The sequence below is a fragment of the Urocitellus parryii genome, chromosome 12 (genome assembly GCF_045843805.1).
Source record: "Urocitellus parryii isolate mUroPar1 chromosome 12, mUroPar1.hap1, whole genome shotgun sequence".
Lineage (NCBI taxonomy): Eukaryota > Metazoa > Chordata > Mammalia > Rodentia > Sciuridae > Urocitellus > Urocitellus parryii.
In genome coordinates this window covers 94,058,562-94,081,356 of record NC_135542.1, presented here as the reverse complement: position 1 = coordinate 94,081,356, position 22,795 = coordinate 94,058,562, and the positions used below count along the sequence as shown (strand labels likewise).

Genomic DNA, 22,795 nt, shown 5'->3' with positions numbered 1-22,795 from the left:
AATCACCACAATCAGAGAATCTGAGGGAGGCATTGCTTTCCCAGAGCAGAGGCAGACGGTTGCTTAGCCTATTAGGTACTTGGGAGTAGACAATTACATATGGATGAGATTTGACAGGAAAGGCACCTTCAGGCAGGTGAGACATCACACCATGGCTATTCCAGGTGTGTTACTAGACTCCTCCATCCCTTCCCGGGGCCCATCCCATCTCTCATTTCACATCATTCCCAGCCCTCCCATACCCATGGAACCTGTTAGAAGTAGGGGTAAAACAAAGGAAAAGGCTTACAATGGAGAAACAATTTTCTGCTCATTAATTGATATCTGAAAAAGATTGCTTCATGCTGACCCGGCCACAGTGAAAGAAAAGACTTATCAAATCAGTTAAGTGGAACCATCCTGCTTCCATTCCAGCGGGGGCACCTCCTGGGTGACAGGGCCCCAGCGAGATTCCAGGAGCCACTTGGAATGTGAACCACCTGGCCCCTTTGAAGACAATAGCTCCCGAAGTGGCTCACGGCCACCTCTGTCAGTGAGGCCTTTCACCCCGGGGGGAACTTGCAACCGCTCAGAGTAAACAGTCAAAAGGGAAAAAAGAGAGAGAGAAAATATTGAGAAGAGAGGCCTCAAAGCTGGCCGGGTGGCCATGAAACAGAAACACAGCCACTGAAGCTGTTCAAACAAATGCCTTTAATCTGTTTGTGACACCTGTCGCTAAGACACGGAAAAAGAGCTGCGGAAAGTCAGAGCCCTTCCAAACACAGTGGGAGAGAGAGTCCTTTCATGAACACCCCTCCGGAGGCATTATAAAGCTGGGTACACAACACCATCTTTTCTGTGTGCACTGATGCTTATCAGTAAAAATCCCATCTTGGTGCATTTCATTGGTCTTCCATATTGCTTCTTGTGGTAAGAGAAGTTGGTGCTAATGAGTTTGTGGCCACAGATTACTTTCCTGATCACCTAAATCTGGGCATGATATGGAGCTGCCAGCATTCCTCTGAAGTGAGTGTTCACGGCCCACAGAAGGACCCAACTCTGCCCCTCCTGTTTCCATGGGACCCCTGCAGAGCCTCTACTGGTGGCCTAGTCCAGAGGGAGGGCTCATGGCTGAATGGAACCAGGAGGAGTTGCACTCTTCCTCCTTTACCCAAGAAGGTTCAGGTGGCCACAACTAGTGAGAAGGAGTTTCAGACCATTTCCTCCCCTCTGTGTCCGCTCTGTCTTCTTGATGGGACAGGTGCTTTACTCCCCCTGGGTGATCCCCACATTCATAGTCTGGGTGCTTCATCCTCTGGCAGAAGCTGCCCCAGAAGATAGAGGGGGTAGGGAGCAGGAGAGGGGAATCTGGCTCCTCCACAGGGAAGCAGAACCTTGGGGTCCCCCTGCAAGGAGAGGACTCACTCCAGTGTGTAGCTGGCTGGTGTGGGTGCCCCCTTTACTAGCTTCGACACCAGGTTTCAAGCAATTATCGTGCGTCAATGTCTCACTGGAATGAGCAGATGGGGACTGGAGATGAACAACATCTCTTTAACCTATTTTTTTCCCCCATGAAATACTATTTAAGTTGTAAATCGGGTACTTCCATCTTTGACAGTAGTTATTAAGCTGACGCCACTGCTCACTGGCCTTTGGCTGTTTTGAGTATCTTTGGGCGCCTGGCCCTGGATCCCATCAGTCGCACTGATGTTTTAAGCGTCTGGTGCCTTGCGTAGCCTGGGTTTAAACTAAGCACTGAGTCTCAGGGAAGAGACCACATGGCCCTGGACCTATGAGCTACAAAGAGACAAAGGGAAGATGAACGTGTGTTGTGCACCCATTATGCACCAGACATCATCTGTTCCCTTGATGGGCATTATCTCATTCAACCATCAGTGCCCAGTAAATATTATCAAGCCTCATTCCAGAAGGAGAAAACTGAGATTCTGAGCCATCACTTGAAGAGAAATTAAGTAGCTGGAAAGCAGTACATAAGAGCAATAGGGAGAAAGAAAAATGACCTGTTCTGGGAGCCCCAGGAGAGGAGGGATGTGATAACTTAGGCGGCATCTCCACTGCCAGGGGATCCAGCCTAAGGAAGCCCTATATCACCAGCAGGACAGGTCACAGGGTGGTCTGTAAACACAGGTCTGAGGAATGTGTACTTTCTCCAAAGTGTGTTTCCTTTTTGGGGGCTCTCTGCGTTTGGCAGCCCTGGTCCCAGCACCTCTCACATGCTGCTTTGAAAAATAAGCATCCTCCCTGAGCACTTCACCAGCAGAGACCCACAGGGCCTTGTCCTTCCTCACCTGCCCTCTATCCTTGTTTCTTCCTCATCATTTGCAGGAGGCAAACTCAGAAGCTGACCTCTCTGCCAACTGCATGCTTCCTAGAAGGAAGGGGTCATAAAGTCAAACGACTGGCAGTTACTGGGAGCTATCTTGTGCCTAATCGGGTGTCCTGGAGATTCTGAGGATTTGAGATGCAGTCCTGACTCCTGATCAGCCAGACTCTACTTCCTGATTGATGCTCTTAAAATTAGCACACACACACAAAAAAAAAACCCTCTGAGTAAGATACCACACATGCACGCACACACACACACACAAGAACCTTCTTCAATACGTTCATTATCTTGTGAATAAGTAGAAGTTATATTTTGGATCTGAAATGTCCCCCAAAGTCTCATGTATTGAAGGTGTAATCTCTAAGGGAGCAAAGTTCAGAGGTGGGGCTTTTAGGAAGTAATTGGATCATGAGGGCTCTAATCTCATTAATGGATCATTCATTTGATGGATTAATAATTTGAATGGACTACCAGAAGTGGTGGAAGCTGTAAGTAAATGAGGCCTGGTTGGAGGAAGTGGGTCACTGAGGGCTTGTCCTCAGGGTGTGTAGCTTATCGCCTGTTCCTCCCTTTTTCTGCCTCCACAGTCTACCCTGAGCTGAGAAGCTCACATCTCCCATGCCCTTCCACCATGATGCTTCTGCCTTGGAGCCAGTCAACCATGGACTGAAACCTCTGAAGCTACAAGCCTAAATAAACTACCCTCCTTTAAGTTGCTATTATCAGATGTTTGTGCCACAGTGATGAAAAACTAGCTAAAAATAGTAGGAAACACTAAGATCACATTTTAAATGAAGGCAGGAATTCTAAGTTTTGGACAGAACAGCGAAGCTATTTTTTTTCTCTTGAGAGCTTTAATCTGATCTGCATAGAGTGTGGGGACAACGGACAAAGCCTAGGACTTTCCCAGGTGGGTTGTTGGGAACCAAAGGGCTGTACCCCCAGTCTAAGATAGAATTAGAAATAAATTTCTGTCCTGCCAAGGACAATAAGAAAAATTATCCATCTCTAAACTTGGTGCTAAGTGGATAGGAATACTCTCCTGAGAGTTTGTAATGGAAAAGGGATCCTTGTATGAGCATATAGGCCAAATGTGTTGGAAAACAAACAAACCAAAATTATAAAAATAAAAGATAATGACAGCATGTCAGATGTGCCAAAGAATCTGTGAACTGGAAAATTAATCAAAAAAAAATTATCCAGAATGCAGAGATACAAAAGGTTAGATCTATAAGACAAAACTCAGGGTACAAAACTAAGTTGTCTTAGTAGATAGGTTGTCTCTGTGTTTCTTTTTTAATATTTTACCACATTTAAATACTGCAAAATTATGGGTTTTTCTCAATTTCATGCCACTGTATTCTGAAACAGAACATAAATTATTTTCCAAAAAATGAGATCCTTTGAAAGATTCTTCTCACTAATCAAAATATTCCTAAAATCAAGTTAAGAACTTCAAACTTGTGCCTGTAATCTCAGCAGCTTAGGAGGCTGAAGCAGGAGGATTGCAAGTTCAAACCAGCCTCAACAATTTAGCAAGACCCTAAGCAACTTAGAAAGATCCTGTCTCAAGATAAAAAATAAAAAGGGCTGGGGATGTGGCTCAGTGTTGAGTACCTCTGGATTAAATCCCCAGTATCCACCCCACTATCACCAAAAAAAAAAAAAAAAAAAAAAACCTTCAAAATTAAATACTAATGCTTTTTTGTTTGCCATATTTATATCCAAAACTTGCAATTTGTTAAGAGCCTCAGAAATCAAAATTTGGGGGTACTTTATTAAAAATATTTTAACTAAATATTTTCAACTAATTTTTAAACAAAATACAACCAAAGCAGAGAATTTATTTATTGAGGGAGGGAGGAACAGCAGTACTATTACTAGAGTTAATTAACAAAACAGTTTGTCAAGGTTTCAAACACTTCTAAAATCTTACTAAAGCAGACTTTTATATATATTCATCAAATAAAAATAGATCACCAAAAAATGAATTAGTTATCCTACACTTATAAAATGTTATAAATTTCAATGACTATTGTTTCTATTTCAGTTGATAAAATATAACAGCTTGTTTGGACACAGTCAAAATTATGTGTATCATTCTATTCCAAGTAATTTCTGTTTCATGGGTTTCTTAATTTAGTAAAAATATTGTTTTTATCACATGGTGTTTGTATGAGTAGCAAAACAATTTATCTTCATCACTGAAGTTTGAAACAAATTTATGATACAATGTCAGCTGTTTCACCTTCCAAAAACTTTGAAGCTGTGAATTAACAGGATTAAAAAAGAATTGAGCCATTATTGAAATGAACTATTTGAAAAATCTGATGACATGGATGTAAAATTAGAATCATTTAGCTGTTTGCCAAGTTCTTCTGTTCTGCTAACCGAGCCAACATATTAATAGCTATCACTTGACCTTTTGTATATGCACAAGAAAAATTGGAACTGAAAATTACTAAAATTAATTGTTTCATCTAAATGAAAAGCCATGCTCCCCAGATAAGATGGGCAAATGTTTCCTTTTCCCCACATCTATCAATGTCGTTGGTCACAGTTGTGTTAAAATAACTACTAACTTTTTCACATCCTTGTAATGCTTTTTCAGCAGATTAGAATCTCTTGGTTTTCACATTTCAGTGATGGCATTTTGGCCCCAGAGAAGGTAAATGTCTAAAATCACTTTGTGCAAGTTACACATTCATCAGCAACTTTCATGGAGAGCAGAAATCCAGTACTTAATTATTTCATCAAGTATGTTCTTTTGTGTGTGTGTGTGTGAGAGAGAGAGAGAGAGAGAAGGAGAGAGAGGGAGAAAGAGACCAGGGATTAAACTCAGGGGCACTCAACCCCTGAGCTACATCCCCAGCCCTATTTTTTTATTTTATTTAGAGACAGAGTTTCACTGAGTTGCTTAGCGCCTCACTTTTGCTGAGGTTGACTTTGAACTCATGATCCTCCTGCCTCAGCCTTCCAAGCTGCTAGGATTACATGCGTGCATTACCATACCTGGCAAGCATGTGGTTTTGCTCACCTATAATTTACTGCTATCAAAGGATTATTTAACTCAAAAAGTACCATCAATCAATCAATCAATCAATAGTTATATAGTTACACTATATAATAAAAAACAAAAACTGTCACAAGGGGCACGGATAACTACACTCTCTACAGCAGGATCACTCAGCATCTCTCCAACTCCCTCCACTACTGGTGATTTTCCAAACTTTGCATTGACCGTGCTGTCTCCTTATTTGGGGACCTGGGGCATTTCAAGGCTGCAAGGCCCAGAGCACAGCAACAGCACATAATAAGTCCCACCACTGCCCAAGTCCAAGTTCACGACATTTGATCAGTGATTGTCCCACCTGGTAGCCCCGAGTGGGAGATGCCATCAGGCCTGGAATTAAAGTGGGGCAAGTGAGCCCTTGGGGGTAAATTTAAGAGAGAACACACACACACACACACACACACACACACACACACACACATACACATACAAAAATCAGCAAAGCAAATCATGTTTTAATAAGATAATTTAAAATCTCAAAATGAATGCAAAAACTAATGAGTAAAATATCAAAATTTCAATAAAAGAGACAATCAAGTTCTGCATTTGCACACCCTTGACTGTGAATGGCTCACTGGTCTTACCCTAATTCCAACCCACAGATTCTGCCTTTATGGGCCCAATAAAGGAGATTTGTGGGTGAAGAGGACCACCCTAAGCAAGGAGGAAACAGGAACATGCATTTCTCCAGAATCTTCTGCTACCTCCTCTACCCTTTTGTCCACCTGCCTCTGCTTCAAGTTTTCTGCTGCCAAGATTAAAAATCAAGTTTCAGATTGTCCAAAAAAACATGCCTATCACTCAGAGGGAGGGGATGGCAGAGAATTGGGGACACTCTAAATATAACTTTGTGTGACAGCAGCAGTTTCCATATAGCCTGCCAGGACCAATGAAATGAATATTTCAGCCTACAAGAAATGCACCTTTGGTGTTGTTCACGAAAACTTCAAAACTGATTGGAAGAGAACATTACCTAAATGAATATCACGGCCATAGTGCATAAGATGAAAATTCAATGCTCTATCAGATTATGGCCAATTACATTTTCCTACCTAGCTAACCTGAGAGGGTTACTCAGTACCCCAGTGACGATAAGGATAAAAAGCATGGCCAGCAATGTTAAAGATGCCATAAAGGCGAACTTCTTCCCATCATCAAGTTTGTCCTAAAACCATGACCTTCAATCACCTCAAAAGCCTTTTCCCTCATAATAATGAAAATCTCAAATAAATCACTTTCCAAACTTCTTTATTCTTCTCTCTTTTTTTTCCCCTCTGCCACCAGAGCTGATGTGGGCCCATCAGCATTTCCCAAATCATATTTCTATACACCCCAGTTTCTCATGGTCTCTATACCCCTCCTACCCAGCTTTCAATTCCAAATCCCAAACTGTGAATGTCACCAAGGACTGGAGTTTGTCTCCGGGCATCATCCTGGGACCCCGGGGGACAGTTACTGCTGCATGTTCCCACACACACTAGCACGCTCAGGGTGGAATCCCAGATGCAAGCGTGAAGATGCTCTATAGGTAGAGGGCAGTCATTAGAAGTGTAAGGAGCCCGCATGCTCATGACAACAGCCTTCAAACTGAAGGTGAAATGATGGATTACTTTCCTTACCTTCCATCACTTTTCAAACCCCCTGTCATTTCTCTTTTAAGGTAGAAAAAAAATGACAAGCTCTGTCTTCTTTTTCCACCCCAGCCAATCCCATCTCCAATTCAGCCACTGATAGGGGGGAGTTCCATCAGGAATTGTGAATCCCAGTGATTAGTTGCCTGTCACTCCTGAAGTCTCTCCTTTCCAATTATAATGGTCTGGCCTGCCTCTGTGCTGGCAGAAATTATTAGTCTGGAATTTTACTGCCTTTCTCCCATAGTTCACATCAGGCTTTAGTCATGGATACTCTTATGAAAGCTCTGGCTCTGGGAGCTAAAAAAAAAAAAAAGAGGGTAATCTAGACTGCTGAAGGGTCATTTCCTAAATAAGCCCAATCAAGAGCACTTTATTAATCCTGACTTTGTGTCTTACTTTCCAAACTAGCTTTAAGGAGTTCTGGAAAGAATACTCCAGAATTTACTCACCCATCCCTTTATAATCTGTCCCTTTGAGACTGGTCAGAATGCTCTGAGTAGGGCTACTAAATGTAACTTCTGAATGAAGATGGAGTTCTTTGGGCAACCACTGGCACTTCCAGGCAAATGTCTATCAATCATGGAAGGCTCTCCGTTAAGTTCCCCCCAAAAAATTAAAAGACAGGTGAGCACTGTCCCTGCCCTCTCAGGCAGTGACAGGGTGGGAAGGACCACATACTGCCCTCTAATGAGATGGAATGTGCGGGCAGCATAGGGAAACGCAGCTAGCAGGAACATGAGAGGGTTTTCAAGAGAACGTGAGGCAGATGATCTCCACGGAGCTTTTAAACAATCAAATAAGTTTTCTTAAAAGAGATGGGTTTTGATCCACCTTAGAGGATGGGCAAAATTTCTACAGATGGTGGTGAGATAGGAAGTAGGATCTGGAGAAGCCAGGTGTGCTTTCATGGTCTGAAATCGCCTTTCTCATTAGTCCATACAGAAGGGATTATGCTCCCTAATAGGCTGGGGACTCCATACCTGAATCTTCTTTGAACCCCATGAGCCCTTCTTTGGTCGCACGTCGGGTAGAACTGCTCGGACAAGAGTCAGCTGCGTCCCCTCTTTCACCTCACTCTAAACTCTCATGGGCTTGCAGTTCTTCGGGTCTTGTTGATGGTGCCCTTACTGTCAGACGGCACATTTTGAAGTGAGTCTCTTGACAGTGCGAAGATCTGCATCAGCCGGGAGATCAAAACCGCATACATCCCTTTTGGAATTACAGACATCACAGCAGTGAGGATGTGGGGGAGGCTGGCGCTAGTGAAATGCTCAGTGGTGTGTAAACTTTGTGCCATCTCTGGAGGTGGTTCAAAGGCCTCTTTGGTTATAGCTGTGAGAACTGGAGCTTGGTGGCATAGATGAGGCTGTTGGTAAAGTGATCTGGATAAAAGATAAAAGTCAGGTCCCCGGAACAAAATCCCAACTGATGAAGAAATGTTAGTGACCTCAGTAAAAAGACTGAGTCCTCTCTGACATGGAAGTAGACGAAAAGATGACAGAACTTATTTAGACGAAGAGCTGGAGGGCGTACTGTGTAGAAAGACTGAATGCTGCACAGTTCCCGGCATACGGTCAGTGATGAAGTTAGACAGTCAACAAAGAATTATTAGAAATTTACTTAAGGGCTTAATGTCAAGAGAGAAGAAATTCTGAAGACCAGGGACCATGAGATCACTCCCACAGGACGATCCTGGATGACTGTATACAGAAAATATTTCAAGCAGTGGTTATTCTCACATCATAATCTCAGCTTCTTCACTGCTGTGATTAAAGAACTCAACCAGAACAATCGTAGGGGAGGAAGAGTTTTTTTGAGGGCTCATGGTTTCAGAGGACCAGCTCCATTCCTCAGGGCTCAAGGTGAGGCTGAACATCATGGCCAACAAGTATGGTGGAGAGAAACCGCTCACATGTTGGTCAGAAAGCAAAGAGAGAGAGACTCCACACTGGAGATAAAGAATATATATCCCATAGCCACACCCCATTCCCACCTCCTCCAGCCACACCCAACCACTTCAGTTACCACTCAGTTAATCCCTATCAGGGGATTAATTCACTGATTAGGTTAAGACTCTTAGAACCCCATCATCTCCTCTGAACCTTCTTGCATTGTCTTGCATATGACCTTTTGGGGAACACCTCACATCTAAACCAGTAGCCACTGTACTGACTAATATCTACCCAGTGGACTTCAGTCTCAGCATTCTCAGTCTGTCAAAGGTGATGAGTGTTTCTGAAGTTTACACTATGTTGTCCCATGGCTCTAATTCCTCCTGTTCCTCATCTCCCATAATCTCTACCAGAAGCCAGCAAACTATGGTCCAGCACTCAAATCCAGCCCACCATCTGTTTTTGCAAATGAAGTTATATTGGCTTATGGTCATGCCCAACAATTCTTTCCTGTCCATGGCTGCTTTTACGTAACTACAAAGGCAGAGTTGAGTAGTTGTGACAGAAAGTACATGTGCCTCAAAGCTTAAAATATCTGCTATCTGTCCTTTACAGAAAAAGTTTGCCAGCCCTTGATCTAGAGCTACACTCTCAGCAGTCCTCACCCTTGGTCATTTGAACTCAGGAAGATGTGGTCCCTTATGGGAACCTCACACCATATGAGGAAGGAGTTCCTGGAGATCAGAAAAGGAGGGAGCAGAATTAGATGGAAGACTATGGATGAAGAGCCCAGTAAGACAAATCTTCTGAGGGAGAAAAGACATTCTCTCTGCCCATTGATTTAGGGCTGGGGTAAGAGGAAGTTACAAGGCACTGCTGTTTGTCAGAAAATGAATTCTTATTTACAATAAAATTGTTTCACTCTATTTAAAAAATATGCAACATTCTATTTTGCCAGATTTCAGGAATGCATAATGAGAGATCTTTTTATAATGCACAGTCACACAGAAGGAAGACTATACCTTTGGTTTTTCAGGCCATATACATTTCTAATCAGGTCTGATGGCCCTCCATGGGAATGAAACAACCTGAAGTGGAGAACACAATCCACATCCCACACAGCTTCCGGACCCCTGTCTCTGGCAGCCTGATGATTAATGCATAAACCAGAAAGATGTTTCATTGACTGCCTTGCAGTCTCATGAGCTCAGTGCAGTCAATAAATACTTATTGAATGTATTTTCCTACGGCTTGGAGCAATTTCTAAGTGATCTCCTATAATCAAATAAGAAAGATTTGTTCAGGGTGGTTCCAAATAAATATATAATTGTATATTCATGAAATCCAAACTAGGAATGGGGAGTAAGAAAGAAAATATTCATCCATGTACAAGTTATCCGAATGGCAAAAGTATTTGAATAAATAAGAAATAAGCAAATTATACAAGCCTCAGAAGTAAAGATAGCAATAGAGAGAAAGAAAGAAGAAAGGGAAGGAGGAAGTAAGATTTATAAATGGCTCTATTTTGAACAAATGAAAATATATACATTTATAAGCAAATTATACAAGCCTCAGAAGTAAAGATAGCAATAGAGAGAAAGAAAGAAGAAAGGGAAGGAGGAAGGAAGATTTATAAATGGCTCTATTTTGAACAAATGAAAATATATACATTTTTTAAAGCCAATCTTTTTTTATTCTCTCTGGCTTTGTATGGGGAATACTTTCATCTGTCATTGAAATGGCTCCTACACTCAAAAAAAGGCAGCGAGTTAACTGAAATGGGCTCCCAAATTGCAATTTTTGCAGTAAAGATAAAATATGGCTTTCTGCCACCCATTTGAAGCTCTAGTGCTAATATTCTGATGCAATCCCCCTTAAGTACAGTCACATTAGATTCTAAATGGTGTATCACCAATTTGGGCACGGGGATGGTTATTAGGATTCATTTATTTAAGACTGAGTATTTATCCTGAGTTAGAAACAAATTAAAATCTTACATTTGAGATAATATTAAAAGAGGGCAATGTAATTACCACACTCTCCCCTGTGCATCTTCCTGGATCTGGTTTGAAGCCTAAGAATGCACAGCTGCCGGTGCGGGGAGAAGCAGCCTGCATTGGACTGGAGGTAAAATAAGGCATCTTCATGCTCCCTGTCCAGGTTTGTGGAAATCTTGCTTTTGGGAAATGATCCAGTAAGTGCTCCTACAATTATAATGCAAACACACAAAGAGATTCTGGTCATGATTCTGGTTCCTGACGATCTAGGTCCATCCTTGACCAAACTAGAAAGAAGGTAAACATGATTGATGGTTGAACAGGCCCACCTCCACTGGCTCTGACTCAGGGGTTCCTCCCATCCACTATTATCCCATGTCTATACAGGAAACCCAGGTTCCATCCTGTCAGGCAACAAGGATGTCACAGGTCTGGGGTTGGGGACAGGAATCAAGACTTCTCAGGGTGCTTTTTAGGAGATTAATCCAGATGGGAAGATTATTTAAGTCTATGGTACGAGAGACTCCCTTAATGGTAACTGTGGCCCTCTGGGATAATGTAAAGAACACAGGTGATGCTTGATTCACAGCGTCTTGAGAACTCTCTTTGCCCTTTCAGACAGTATTTGAGTAAAATATTTCATTGTTACCAACTAGCCAGGGAAGCATCCCCAAAGATTTTTATTTTGCTACTCACCCCCACCGTAACATCTACTCCAAGTCTTTTCTAACTCCACTCTCTCCTGATTTCAAGACCACCTACTTACTTTTTGAAAGGGGCAGAAGGAAGTTTCTGGAGATTCCTTCCCGGAAGTTATCGTGACTTCTGACTGTGTATACAAAGGCTGACCCGAAGCATTCCCCAAATGCAGCCTCCCTATACTGAACACCTTCAGTGTAGCTGTTCTTGCCAACAGAAAAAGGAAGATCAGGTCCCTAGCACACACACACACACACACACACACAGAAAAAGCAGAGAAATGATAAAAAGATGCTCAGGGAAGAAATCTACAAAACAAAGCTATCAACCCTTTTCAGAAAGTCAGATCCAATCCTATCCCAGAGGAGGAAGGGCTCCAAACACTTCCTGCCCTTGGAGCAGGATACTCAACAGGTTCACCCCCAACCCAGCTGAGCGTACCTCTTGAAGCCCCTCCAAGAAATCACCCACTATTCCAAGACTTGATTACTTCTGCAGACTCCCTAAGGCTCTAAGGTACTGATCAGATTACCGCTTGAGGTCATTTTTCCTGCCGTTGGGTTTTGTGGTTGCTTATTGATGCTCCTTGTTTCCCTGGAGAAATTAGATCCTCAATGCCCAGAAGGAAAGGGTGTGTTCTGCAGGCAGCAGGTGCCCGGTGAAAATTGTAAAATGCATGCTGAATGAAATTGCTTTCCTTATTACCCTGTCCCACTTCTTGCCCAAAGGTTGTAGGAGTTCAGAAAACACAATGAAAGGATTATGTGGAATTACACGAAGCCAGCTGACAGATGTGCTGCTATTTGTCTGTGCGTTTCTGAAGTCTTCATGGACCATTCTGTCCCACGGAGACCAGAAATACCTGCATGCCAGAGAATCAAGTGTGTGATTCTGAGGTTTTGGTCAAATAATATTTAAACCCCAAATGATGTATAAAAAAACATAGCTGCAACTTTTTTAAACAGATGCATATTTTAAGAGATAAATCCATAAACATTGTAAGAAAAATACACATAGGGAGATGGCTTTTAAATGAAAGAGGCAGAATCGATGTGTTTATAACTGATATAAAATGCTGATTGTAGTATTTGTTTTTTCCTCACATCTCTGCAGCATCTTAGAGGCTGTGCACAAATTCAAACATGTGGATGTATTCATTCAAATGATACCATTTAGTTCACCATTTAGTTTGTTGCCTTCCGGCCCCTGTTTTCTGATGCAGGATTGATAACCTTTATCATGCCCCACTAGGGCTTTAAAAACTACCACAATCATATGCAGCTTAATGAAAGGGGACACATTCTGCAAAATTCATCAACCAATGTCATTGTTGTGCGAACGCCATGCAGTATACTCACACAAACTAGGACAACTATTATGTTGTTAGTCAATCTTATGGCACCACCTCAATGTATGTGGTCTGTCTTTGGCCAAAGTGTTGATATGTAGCACATAACTGTTGGTGATTTTTTGTATGGATTTTAGCATTGTGAGTCAGAAGCCATAAAACTTAAGGATAAAATATGGAAACAGGTTGGGAAAACGTCATCGGGAATCAAAGTGTTTCTGGAACATTTTTGTTGGCAGATTTTGATGACCAAATCAGAACGTTGTCCATTCTTCTCTGTTCCAGATACATGGCCATCATCCATCCCCTCCAGCCCCGGCTCTCAGCCACAGCCACCAAAGTGGTCATCTGCGTCATCTGGGTCCTGGCTCTCCTGCTGGCCTTCCCCCAGGGCTATTACTCAACCACGGAGACTATGCCCAGCAGAGTTGTGTGCATGATCGAGTGGCCAGAGCACCCTGACAAGATTTATGAGAAAGTGTGAGTAGAGACTTGTCCCTCTGGGAAGCTGCTGTGATTCAGGGCTCTATTGTTCCTGCTTTCTTTCCATATTCCTCATCAGTTAAAATTTAATGTGTATCTATAAACATTTCTCAAATCCACCCTGACATCAGGCTATGTTCACAGTTATGAGCAAATTAAAATACCCTCAAATACTATTCTGGATTTTGAAAAAGCATTTAAAAAAAAATGGTGAGACCTTGATCCTGTTATATCAGACTCACAGGTGTCCTATCATGTCCCTCAGGCATTTTATGAGAGCCAGTGTCCTCCCAAAATCCCCATTTCTTTGCCAGGGAACTTTTTCCTAAGCTACAGGCTGCCCCTCTGCCCTCCTGCAACACGCATTGGTGGGTGGGGAAGTTCCTGCCCCTCCTGGCAGCTCTCAACAATGACTGACAGGGGAGTTGGCCTATGCACACTCTGCTCCCTCCCCCTGGGAGGGATGTCTCTGGGTTTGAATCATGAGACGAAGCTCCAATTGCCCAGAAGGTACCTAGTTCTACAATATGCATTTCTTGACCCACCATTCTTTTCCTGAACCTGGGCCAGAGGGTGTTTTGTTTTTTTGCTTGTTTTTTTTTTCCTTCTCCTAAATAAGATGCTTGCTCTTGAATCATTCATCTCAAGATTCTACCTTCCTGGGTTTTGCCCTGTGAGAAGAGAGCACATATGAAATGCTGAGAATGTAGACCAGGGCATTGAGAACTGAGGAGTTAACAGAGCCCTAACAGGGAAGGCCTGCTTATCTTCCAGGAGGAGGGCTGGTCACAGTTAGAGTTTTTCAAAGTATCTTGGCAATTTTCTCTAATACTTCTTATCCTGGAGGCAACACTGAAATGGTTTATTTCTTTGTTTTGTTCTGCTCAAGCTAGCAGCGATGTGACATTTATGTTGTCATTCTGTTTTCTGTACTCACAGCACATGGGTAGAGTAGGTCCTTTGGAAAGTCCTCTATAATTCTCCCATCTTGTTTTTATTATGCGAATCACAGAACAATCTTGGTGTTAAAATCCAGAAGTTCTGGGTTTTAATTGTAAGATGGCCCCTAGCCTTGTGAACCCAGGCAAGGTGCATAGTCTCTCCTCCTTCCAAAAATGGAGGATAATAAAGCTTTGTTTCCCATAAACAACTGTTGTCAAGATCAAATGAAGTAATGTATTCTCACCTTGTCAGCTATTAAACGCCATACAAAAGTTATGAACCAAATTCATGAACCAGTTTATTCACAAGGCCTGTAAATTTATTAAATGTTAAAATGAGACACTATACCTGTCATGCCCCCAAGATTTGAAGGCTGGAGAGCCTGTTGCACATGGTTACACTGCCACATCTGTTCCACAGAGCATGGCAATGGGACTTGCCAGGAAACAATACATAAAGCTCAGACATGGCCTTCCAGGCACAGACAGTGGGATTTAATCGATCAAGCAGTGGGGGGATTAATGCTCAGCCTAGAAAGAGATATTAAAAATTATTCTTCCAAATGGAACTACAAGCCTGAGCAAGGTCTCACCGGGAGAAAGAACATAGCTTTGCAAGCTGTGCAGCACCCGTTAATGTGATCAAGCCAAAAGATTTATTCAAAAGTGTGGGGGGGTGCGGGGGGGACCTCCTTAAACTGCTCCAGAAACCTCCACCCCAGACCATGGCTTTCTTTTTAGTTCTCATCATTTTTTTTTCAAAGCCTGATCAGCTTTCTACAATTTTTGTTTCAAAATACTGACGGTTCTTTTATCTTACAACAATTTGAAGTTTAACTTACAAGCATCTGATTTTATGGATTGAACACATTGAATGATACAATAGCAAGCCTGAAGTGTCTATACTCCCCATTTGTATATTCATTGTGGTACAAACATTAAGTCAAGTTCATAGCAAAGCTTTATGCAAGCTTATTTTCTTTTTTGTCAGTGTCTCTATGTATATCGTGCTATATTTTTAGGGAATTTATATTTTACCATGTCTAAACTAAGTATTTAATTATATTCTCTTCTTTTAGAACTAACGATGATCATTTCCCCCAGAATAATCCCAAATTTGAAACCAGATGGAAACTTTATTTTGAGGCAGTAAAATAAGGAGAAATTATTATTATTAGAGTAAGGGTGTGGGCTCTGGAGTTAGGTGAGGGGTCACCTCCTAGGCCCATCACTCTCTTATTGAGACATAAACAGTCCACTCATTTAAGCCCCTAAGCGTAACAGTACATTCCACATAGAGGTTTTCAGAGAAGCAAATAAAAGAACCCACACGAAGTGCTTAGCTCAGGGCCCTGTGTAAGGTTAAGGACTACTGAATGTTAACTACCGACATTTGTATCATTCACTGATCAGGGTTCACTGGCAGATGATCAGCAGTGGGTAGTGTGCTGAGCAGATGCTTAAGCCCAATTTGTCTCTCAGATAATTTGTGCCAATAATTACATAAAAGCATTTTATGAAAAAAAAATTATAGATGGCCACAAATGCATTCTGGCTACATCATATACCTTCAAGCCTAATCATTCATCATTTGGACTCTTTATTAATATATTGATTAAATGAAGCATTGTGAAAGCAGGTAATCTAATTTAAAAAATGGACAAAAGTTTTGAAACATAACACTTCACACGCAAAAAAAAAAAAATCCAAATATCTGTTAAATATGTGAAGAGGCACATGACTTCATTCCTCACCAGCAAAATGCAAATTAAAACTATAATGAGATATTATTACACATTATCAAACTAGCAAATGTTAATAAGTAGGAAAAAACTATTTCAGACTTTCAAAGGATATGAGGCAATGAGTATTTTGGTGATTGCTAGAAGTATAACTTGATAAAATTATGCTGGAAGATACTTTCATGTATCTAAGAAAAGAAGGTGTACATATCCCAAAATTCAAAACTTCACTAAGAGGAGCTAGAGAAACTCATGCACATATGTACCCTAGTACACCTAACAGTGTTCTTTGGCATTGTTCCTTTTTTGGGAGGGGGCACAGGGGATTGAACCCAGGGGTGCTTAACCACTAAGCAGCATCCCATATCCTCACTCTTCTTTATTTTTTTAATTTAATACAGGGTCTCTCTAAGTTGCTTAGGGCCCTGCTAAGTTGCTTAGGCTGGCCTTGAACTTGGGATCCTGCTGCCTCAGACTCTTGAGTCTCTGGGATTATAGGCATGTGCCACCATGCTTGGCTCTCTGTATTAAACGCCTTCCACTGGAGATATTTTAAATGTCTATCATCAGTAGAATGGATAAACAATTGTGGTACAAGCATGTAAAGGAATACTATATTGCTAATGAAATGAACAAAATGTAGCTTCACATTACATTGAAAGCTCTTACCAAAAATAGTTCTAGAACAAGCAAAACAAAATGACGTTTTTTGAAATATTTAAGTGGCAAAACTACATTTATAGTAAGCAAGGAAGTGGACATCATGAAAATAAAGAATGTTGTGTGACAAGTGTTTCTGAGGGGATGACATTGTTATATATATTCAGCTCAGGGGCTGCAGCTAAATGGATGTTTGCTTTAAAAGTACTAATAATACCAGATAATCTGACATGCCCATTTTCTGGAATATATATTTCATTATTTTTTAACTTAAAATTAAAAACTCAGCAAAGTTTCCTTTCTTTTCTTTTTTCACAAACCTTAAGAAACTGATTTCATTGAGATAACCCCAAAATTCTCCAGAAGAAATTATTTTCTGAGGTGTGGGGCTTTGTCTAGGATGACATTTTTCATAGGAACTTACCTCTGAATGCTCAACATGTGTCTAGCCCCACCCATCCTGATGTTTGCTTGAACTGAATTTTATCTTGCTCACTCCTATGTGCCAGCTCCCCTGAATTTTCCCAACTTAAGGGAAGATAAACCAAATGTTTTTCTCTGGAGAGAAGTGGCAAATGTAAAATCTGAGAACAAGGCCCATCTAATCAGGGCTTACATCCCTTGCTGCTGCTATGTTCAAGGGCAGGGGCTTATGGACCACAAAATTCTGCAGATGCAGTTGGTCATTTTTCCTAGGAAGTCATTTACACTTCATTTACACTCTGTTTTGCATTTTAAAAATATGATACGTTATCGTGAATAATAAAATTCCCATGACTTCTTTAATCAATCATATTTCCATTATTTACTAACATTTTGATGACTATTTGTCCAGGTAAATACTGTTCTTAGTTTCTTTTGAAGCAAAATAGACATTCCAGTCAACACAAATGTGGATTGTCTCCCTCTTTGAAATACAAAACAGCTTATTATGCAAACTATTCTATACCCCCTTTATTAACTTAGCAATATGTCTTGGAGATCTTTCTGCATGAGTTCATAAAGATCTTCTCTTTTTTCAGCTACACAGTATTCTACTTTTTGAATGTATAATACTATTCAAGCAGTCATTTATTGGTGGACTTTGGATTGTTTCCAACCTTTTGCTATTACAGAGTGTTGTCATGAATAACTTACATCTATCACTCAAGGATATCTATAGTCTGAAATCTCAACAGGGAAATATGTCATTTTAATTTTGACATTTTTTTCTCTAGGTAAGATTGTACAAATTTGCATTCCCACCAAGAATGTGTGAAAGGGCCTGCTTTTCCAAGGCCTCGCCAACAAAATGTATTGTCAAACTTTTAGATTTTAGCCTATCTGATGGAGGGAAAATGATATCTCACTACAGCTAATATTTATTTACATGTCCCTTATTTCAGTTGGGTTGAACATCTTTTCATAATTCATGAGCCATTTCACATACATTTTATAATCTGGCTTATTTCATTTACCATGTCACCAGTAATTTCCTATGTCATTGAACATAGGAATATACAACATGACATATATGTGTGTGTTTGTACACACATACACTCACACACAGATGTTATTAGTGAATCCCCTCCTTTGAAAATTGATTAAAACCAGCGGTTTCTCTTAACTGGCTAGTCAGATAAAACCCCAAACTTCAAAGTAGGCTGCTTCTAGCTAAATCCCTAGGTCCCTGGGGGGACTGGCTCAGTTTCCTCTGCCATCCTCTATTTTTGTTTACAATGCAGTGATAGAAAATTGTGCAAATCTTATAAAACTCATAAAAATGAGATCCTTGGCTCATCATTAATACCATATTATCATAATTTGTAATTGAGTCTGCCACATAATTTGCAACCTGGCAGCCTAACCAAGGCCCTTCTAGCAAAACAGCAACACTACCCCAGAAGTCTTATAAAGGTGAATTTGATTGACAGGTGATGAAGGACAATTTCATATGTGACCAAATGTGCCTCTTCTCAGTGGAGGAAGGAAGCACAGAGGAAGGAAGATAAGGGAATAAAGAAGAAAAGTTTGGCTTTGCAAAATGCATTTTCCCCTCTCCCTACTTCTTTGAAATCTTTGAGGACTATGCAATAGCTTTCAAAGTTAATCAGAGCCAAGGCCATTCTTGTGGATGCTGTTCAGGCCATACAGTGACAGCAGTCTTAGAGGAACCAAAATAATGCCCCTGAGAACAAAGGAGATAAAGGAGTCAACCCTTCTTCATCAGAGTGCCCACTACCAAAGCCAAGAAGAAGTCTTTAATGAGGAAAAAAAGTGAGAAAGACATCCAAAAGAGTGAGATTTAGACAGCTTGGGGAATTTCAACTTCCCAAAATATTTATTAATATTGGTCATATGTCATTTTCTGTTAAACTTCAATGTCCATAACTTTGTGGTAGAGCTTTAGCAAGAAGTAAATGCCTCTTCTGAATTTCAAAGACTCCCAATAGTCTGAGAAAGGAGATGATGTTAGAAAGAAGTGTCACTCATGACTCTTTACCAGGAGATTTTTGTGGAGACATACTAACTCTAATCTTATTCTCTGTAAGTTCAGGTTGTAACAGAAGACTCTAAAAGTATGCCATCACCAATGTTCACAGCAGTTTCCCTTTTATATGTTATAATCCATTATCAGAAATCAGTTAAAATCGTGTGTTTATATTCATTAATTAATAATAATAATTGAAAACCAATTCACTGCCAAGGAATGAAAGTGGAAAATAAAATATTAGAAAATACACCTGCAGTATTACTTCTCAAATTTTCCAACTTCTTGATCATTTGACAAATTAAAAAAGAGAAAGAAGCAAAGGAAGAGTAGACCCTCTGCCAAGCTGCTGCAGGCCTTGGCCAAGGATGTCAGCATATTTGTGTTTCCAGAACCGATTGTTTATGCTAGCTGCTGTGATTCATCTTCTCCCCCGACACCCACTACATTTATAAACATAGCCCCGGGTCCCTAGTGTTGTCACCATTGTTGATGAGAAGCAGTTGAACCAAGAATGAAGAGTGCATTGACACTACAGGGAAAGATGGTGGCATAAAAAGAAATCCTGAACCTTGACTCCCAGAAAGAAACTGAAGTAACCAAAGTTGTTTTTTGTTGTTGTTGTAGTTGTTGTTTAAAGGAAGAAAGAAAGGAAAGCACACATTAATGCAGAAACTAGGAAGGTTACTATACAAATGGCAGGAATTTCACTATGGTTCTGGTAGATGTTGTGCAGGTAGAACCCAATGGGGGGCAACCTCCCGGGCTACTGTGGCTGATGCACAAATGCAGCCTCTAGATAGGAGGTCAGAGGGTGAGCCTAGAAGCCTTCAGATGGGACCACCATCTGAAGGCCCATTTGGGATTCCTTTGGACAACTGCAATCAACTTCTGGAGCAACTGCCCTCAGATTAAGAAAGATAAAGCCCGTGCAGGCCAGTGAGCATGACTGACAATAAGCTAAAATGAATGATTTTCTGTAAAACCATAAATAACCAATTTATACAGTTCAGAAAGTAAGGGACAAGGATGAAAATATTGATCAAGAATGACATTTACCAAAGCAACTGGAATCAAAATTTATTCAAGGAAATTCTTTCAAATGCCCTAAGTTCTGCATGAGTACAGAACAATACGGAAATCTTGTTCATTTATTATATAGAATTAGCCTAAGCCAGATTTAAACAACTAACAAAGAAAGCTCCAAAACCAAAGTTTCAGGCAAAGTCCGTATACAAATATGCACATGAACATCCCAGTTAAAATATCCACCAGAAAATTCAAAGTTATATTAAAAGAACAATGTTTTGCTTTTAAAGATGACTTTTTCCAATAAGTAAGATTTGTAAATTATCATGAAGTCTATTATTATTTTCATCAAATTACTTGATCAAAGGGAAGCATATATTCATCTCAATAATGCCAAAAATATATTTGTTAAAGTGTAATATCTCTTAAAGAAAAAAAAAGTAGCTTGTAGACATAATAACCCTTGCCAAAATAAAGTAAATAAGAGATCTCCTTTCCAACTGAAACAAAAGAACACAGAACAATTTAGAAATAGTCAGATTTTACTTGAAAATAATGAAAACTATCTTGTTGTTTTAGACTTAAGAAAATGTTGAGAAATACATTTTATGAGATTTGAAACTCAAAGTCTCCCTTTTATCTTTATATAATTCTGCAAGGATACCAGTTCTTCTCAAACTATTCCCAAGAGTATGTGTAGGTGTTTGATAAAGTGGATCATTTGAAAAGAATAAGTGGATTAAAATAGTTCAAGAAAATATTGAATGAGAAGTAATCTTGATGATCAGCAAAATGAAACAAAATCATAAGAGTGATCTTCCAGATATCAAAATACCCAGTGCTGGGGGATCGAAGAAAGGGACCAGAAATCACATACTACACACACACACACACACACACACACACACACAAACTCACACACACAGGCAGGGGCCGGGAAGAGGATCCCAAGAATAAAATTTTATGTTTAGTTCATAAGGATCGTTCCATACTTTTTTGAAACCTAGGTAGCCCACAAAACTACTGTAGGATTCTATCCTCAAATGAGTTTGTAAAAAATAAACCTAGCCTAGTCTACCATCACTCCCAGCTTGGAGAACTGCAATGTATGTATTACTTTATTGAAGCCCCTGAGCATATGGAAACTCTTTACATTTTTTCTAGTTTATCTTTCTAGGTAATATGCTCATGGCTTATACACCAGGAAGTCTAAAAGGGCAGACAGGAATGATTTCTCCCATTCATTTTGTCCCCCTCCTGCTCCTACGCTTCAATACCTTGTAAGCCTTCCAACGCTTCTTTATGCTAAGAAAGTACAACTATATTCTCATTTTCTCCTTTCTTAAAAAAAATACACCTCATTCTTGCTTTTATCTGTGAGTTTATCTCAGATGTTCTTTCCCATCAATATATAATAGCCTTCTCATTTTTTTCTTTCCAGCTGTATAGTATGCTTTTATATGGGAAAGCCATAATGTACTTATCCAATGCAATATTAATTTATATCTGGATTGCTCCTAGTGTTTTGTCAGTTGAAACTATATAGCATTGAATAATCTCCACTGAGATGTTTTTACAGTAAAGAAATCTGATAGTTTTGCTTAAACCTTGTGTCTTCTAAAATTATTTGATCACAGAATCTTTTGATTAACTCTGTTAACATCCCACAGAAATCATTTATAAAACATTCTGGTAGAGATTCCTTGGAAAGCTGGGAATGGAACCATCATTTGTCCTAGCTATTCCTCTTCTCGGATTATACCCAAAGAACCTAAAAACAGCATACTACAGGGACACAGCCACTTCAATGTTTATAGCAGCACAATTCACAATAGCTAGACTGGGGAGCCAACCGAGATGCCCTTCAATGGATGAATGGATAAAAAAAAATGTGGCATATATACACAACGGAATATTACTCAGCATAAGAAATAATAAGATCATGGCATTTGCAGGGAAATAGATGGCATTAGAGTAGATTATGCTAAGTGAAGCTAGTCAATCCCCCAAAAAACAAATGTCTTCTCTGACATGGGGGGGTGACTCAAAATGGGGAAGAGAGGAAGAGCATGGGAAGAAGACTACCTCCACATAGAGGGGTGGAAGGGGAAGGGAGGGAGAAAGGGAATTGCATGGATGGTGGAAGGAGACCCTCATTGTTATACAAAATACATGTGTGGAGATGTGAGGAAAAAAAAAAGAATAGCATTACCCTAGATTGGGTAGAGAGAAGGGATGGAAGGGGAGGGGAGGGGTTGGGGAGATAGGAAGGATAGTAGAATGAAACAGACATTATTATTACTGTGTGTAAACGTGACCGCATGAACAATGCGATTCTGCAACCTGTATACTCAGAAAAATGAGAAAGTATATCCCATCTGATTCAAATGTATGATATGTCAAGGTCATTGTACTATCATGTGTAACTAATTAAAACAAATTTAAAAGAAAAAAAAAACATTCTGGAGAAATTCTGGATTAACCATAAAGCTGGATTTCTT

General features: G+C 40.3%; 1 protein-coding gene across 1 annotated transcript in view; it reads left to right on the top strand.

Moving 5' to 3' along the window:
• Tacr1 (tachykinin receptor 1) overlaps positions 1–22,795 on the top strand; it is a 150,169-nt gene that overhangs the window by 64,480 nt on the left and 62,894 nt on the right. Inside the window, exon 2 of the mRNA XM_026397447.2 lies at positions 13,255–13,449. Within this exon, the coding sequence (XP_026253232.1) occupies positions 13,255–13,449 (195 nt within the window). The remainder of the gene's footprint in view (positions 1–13,254; positions 13,450–22,795) is intronic.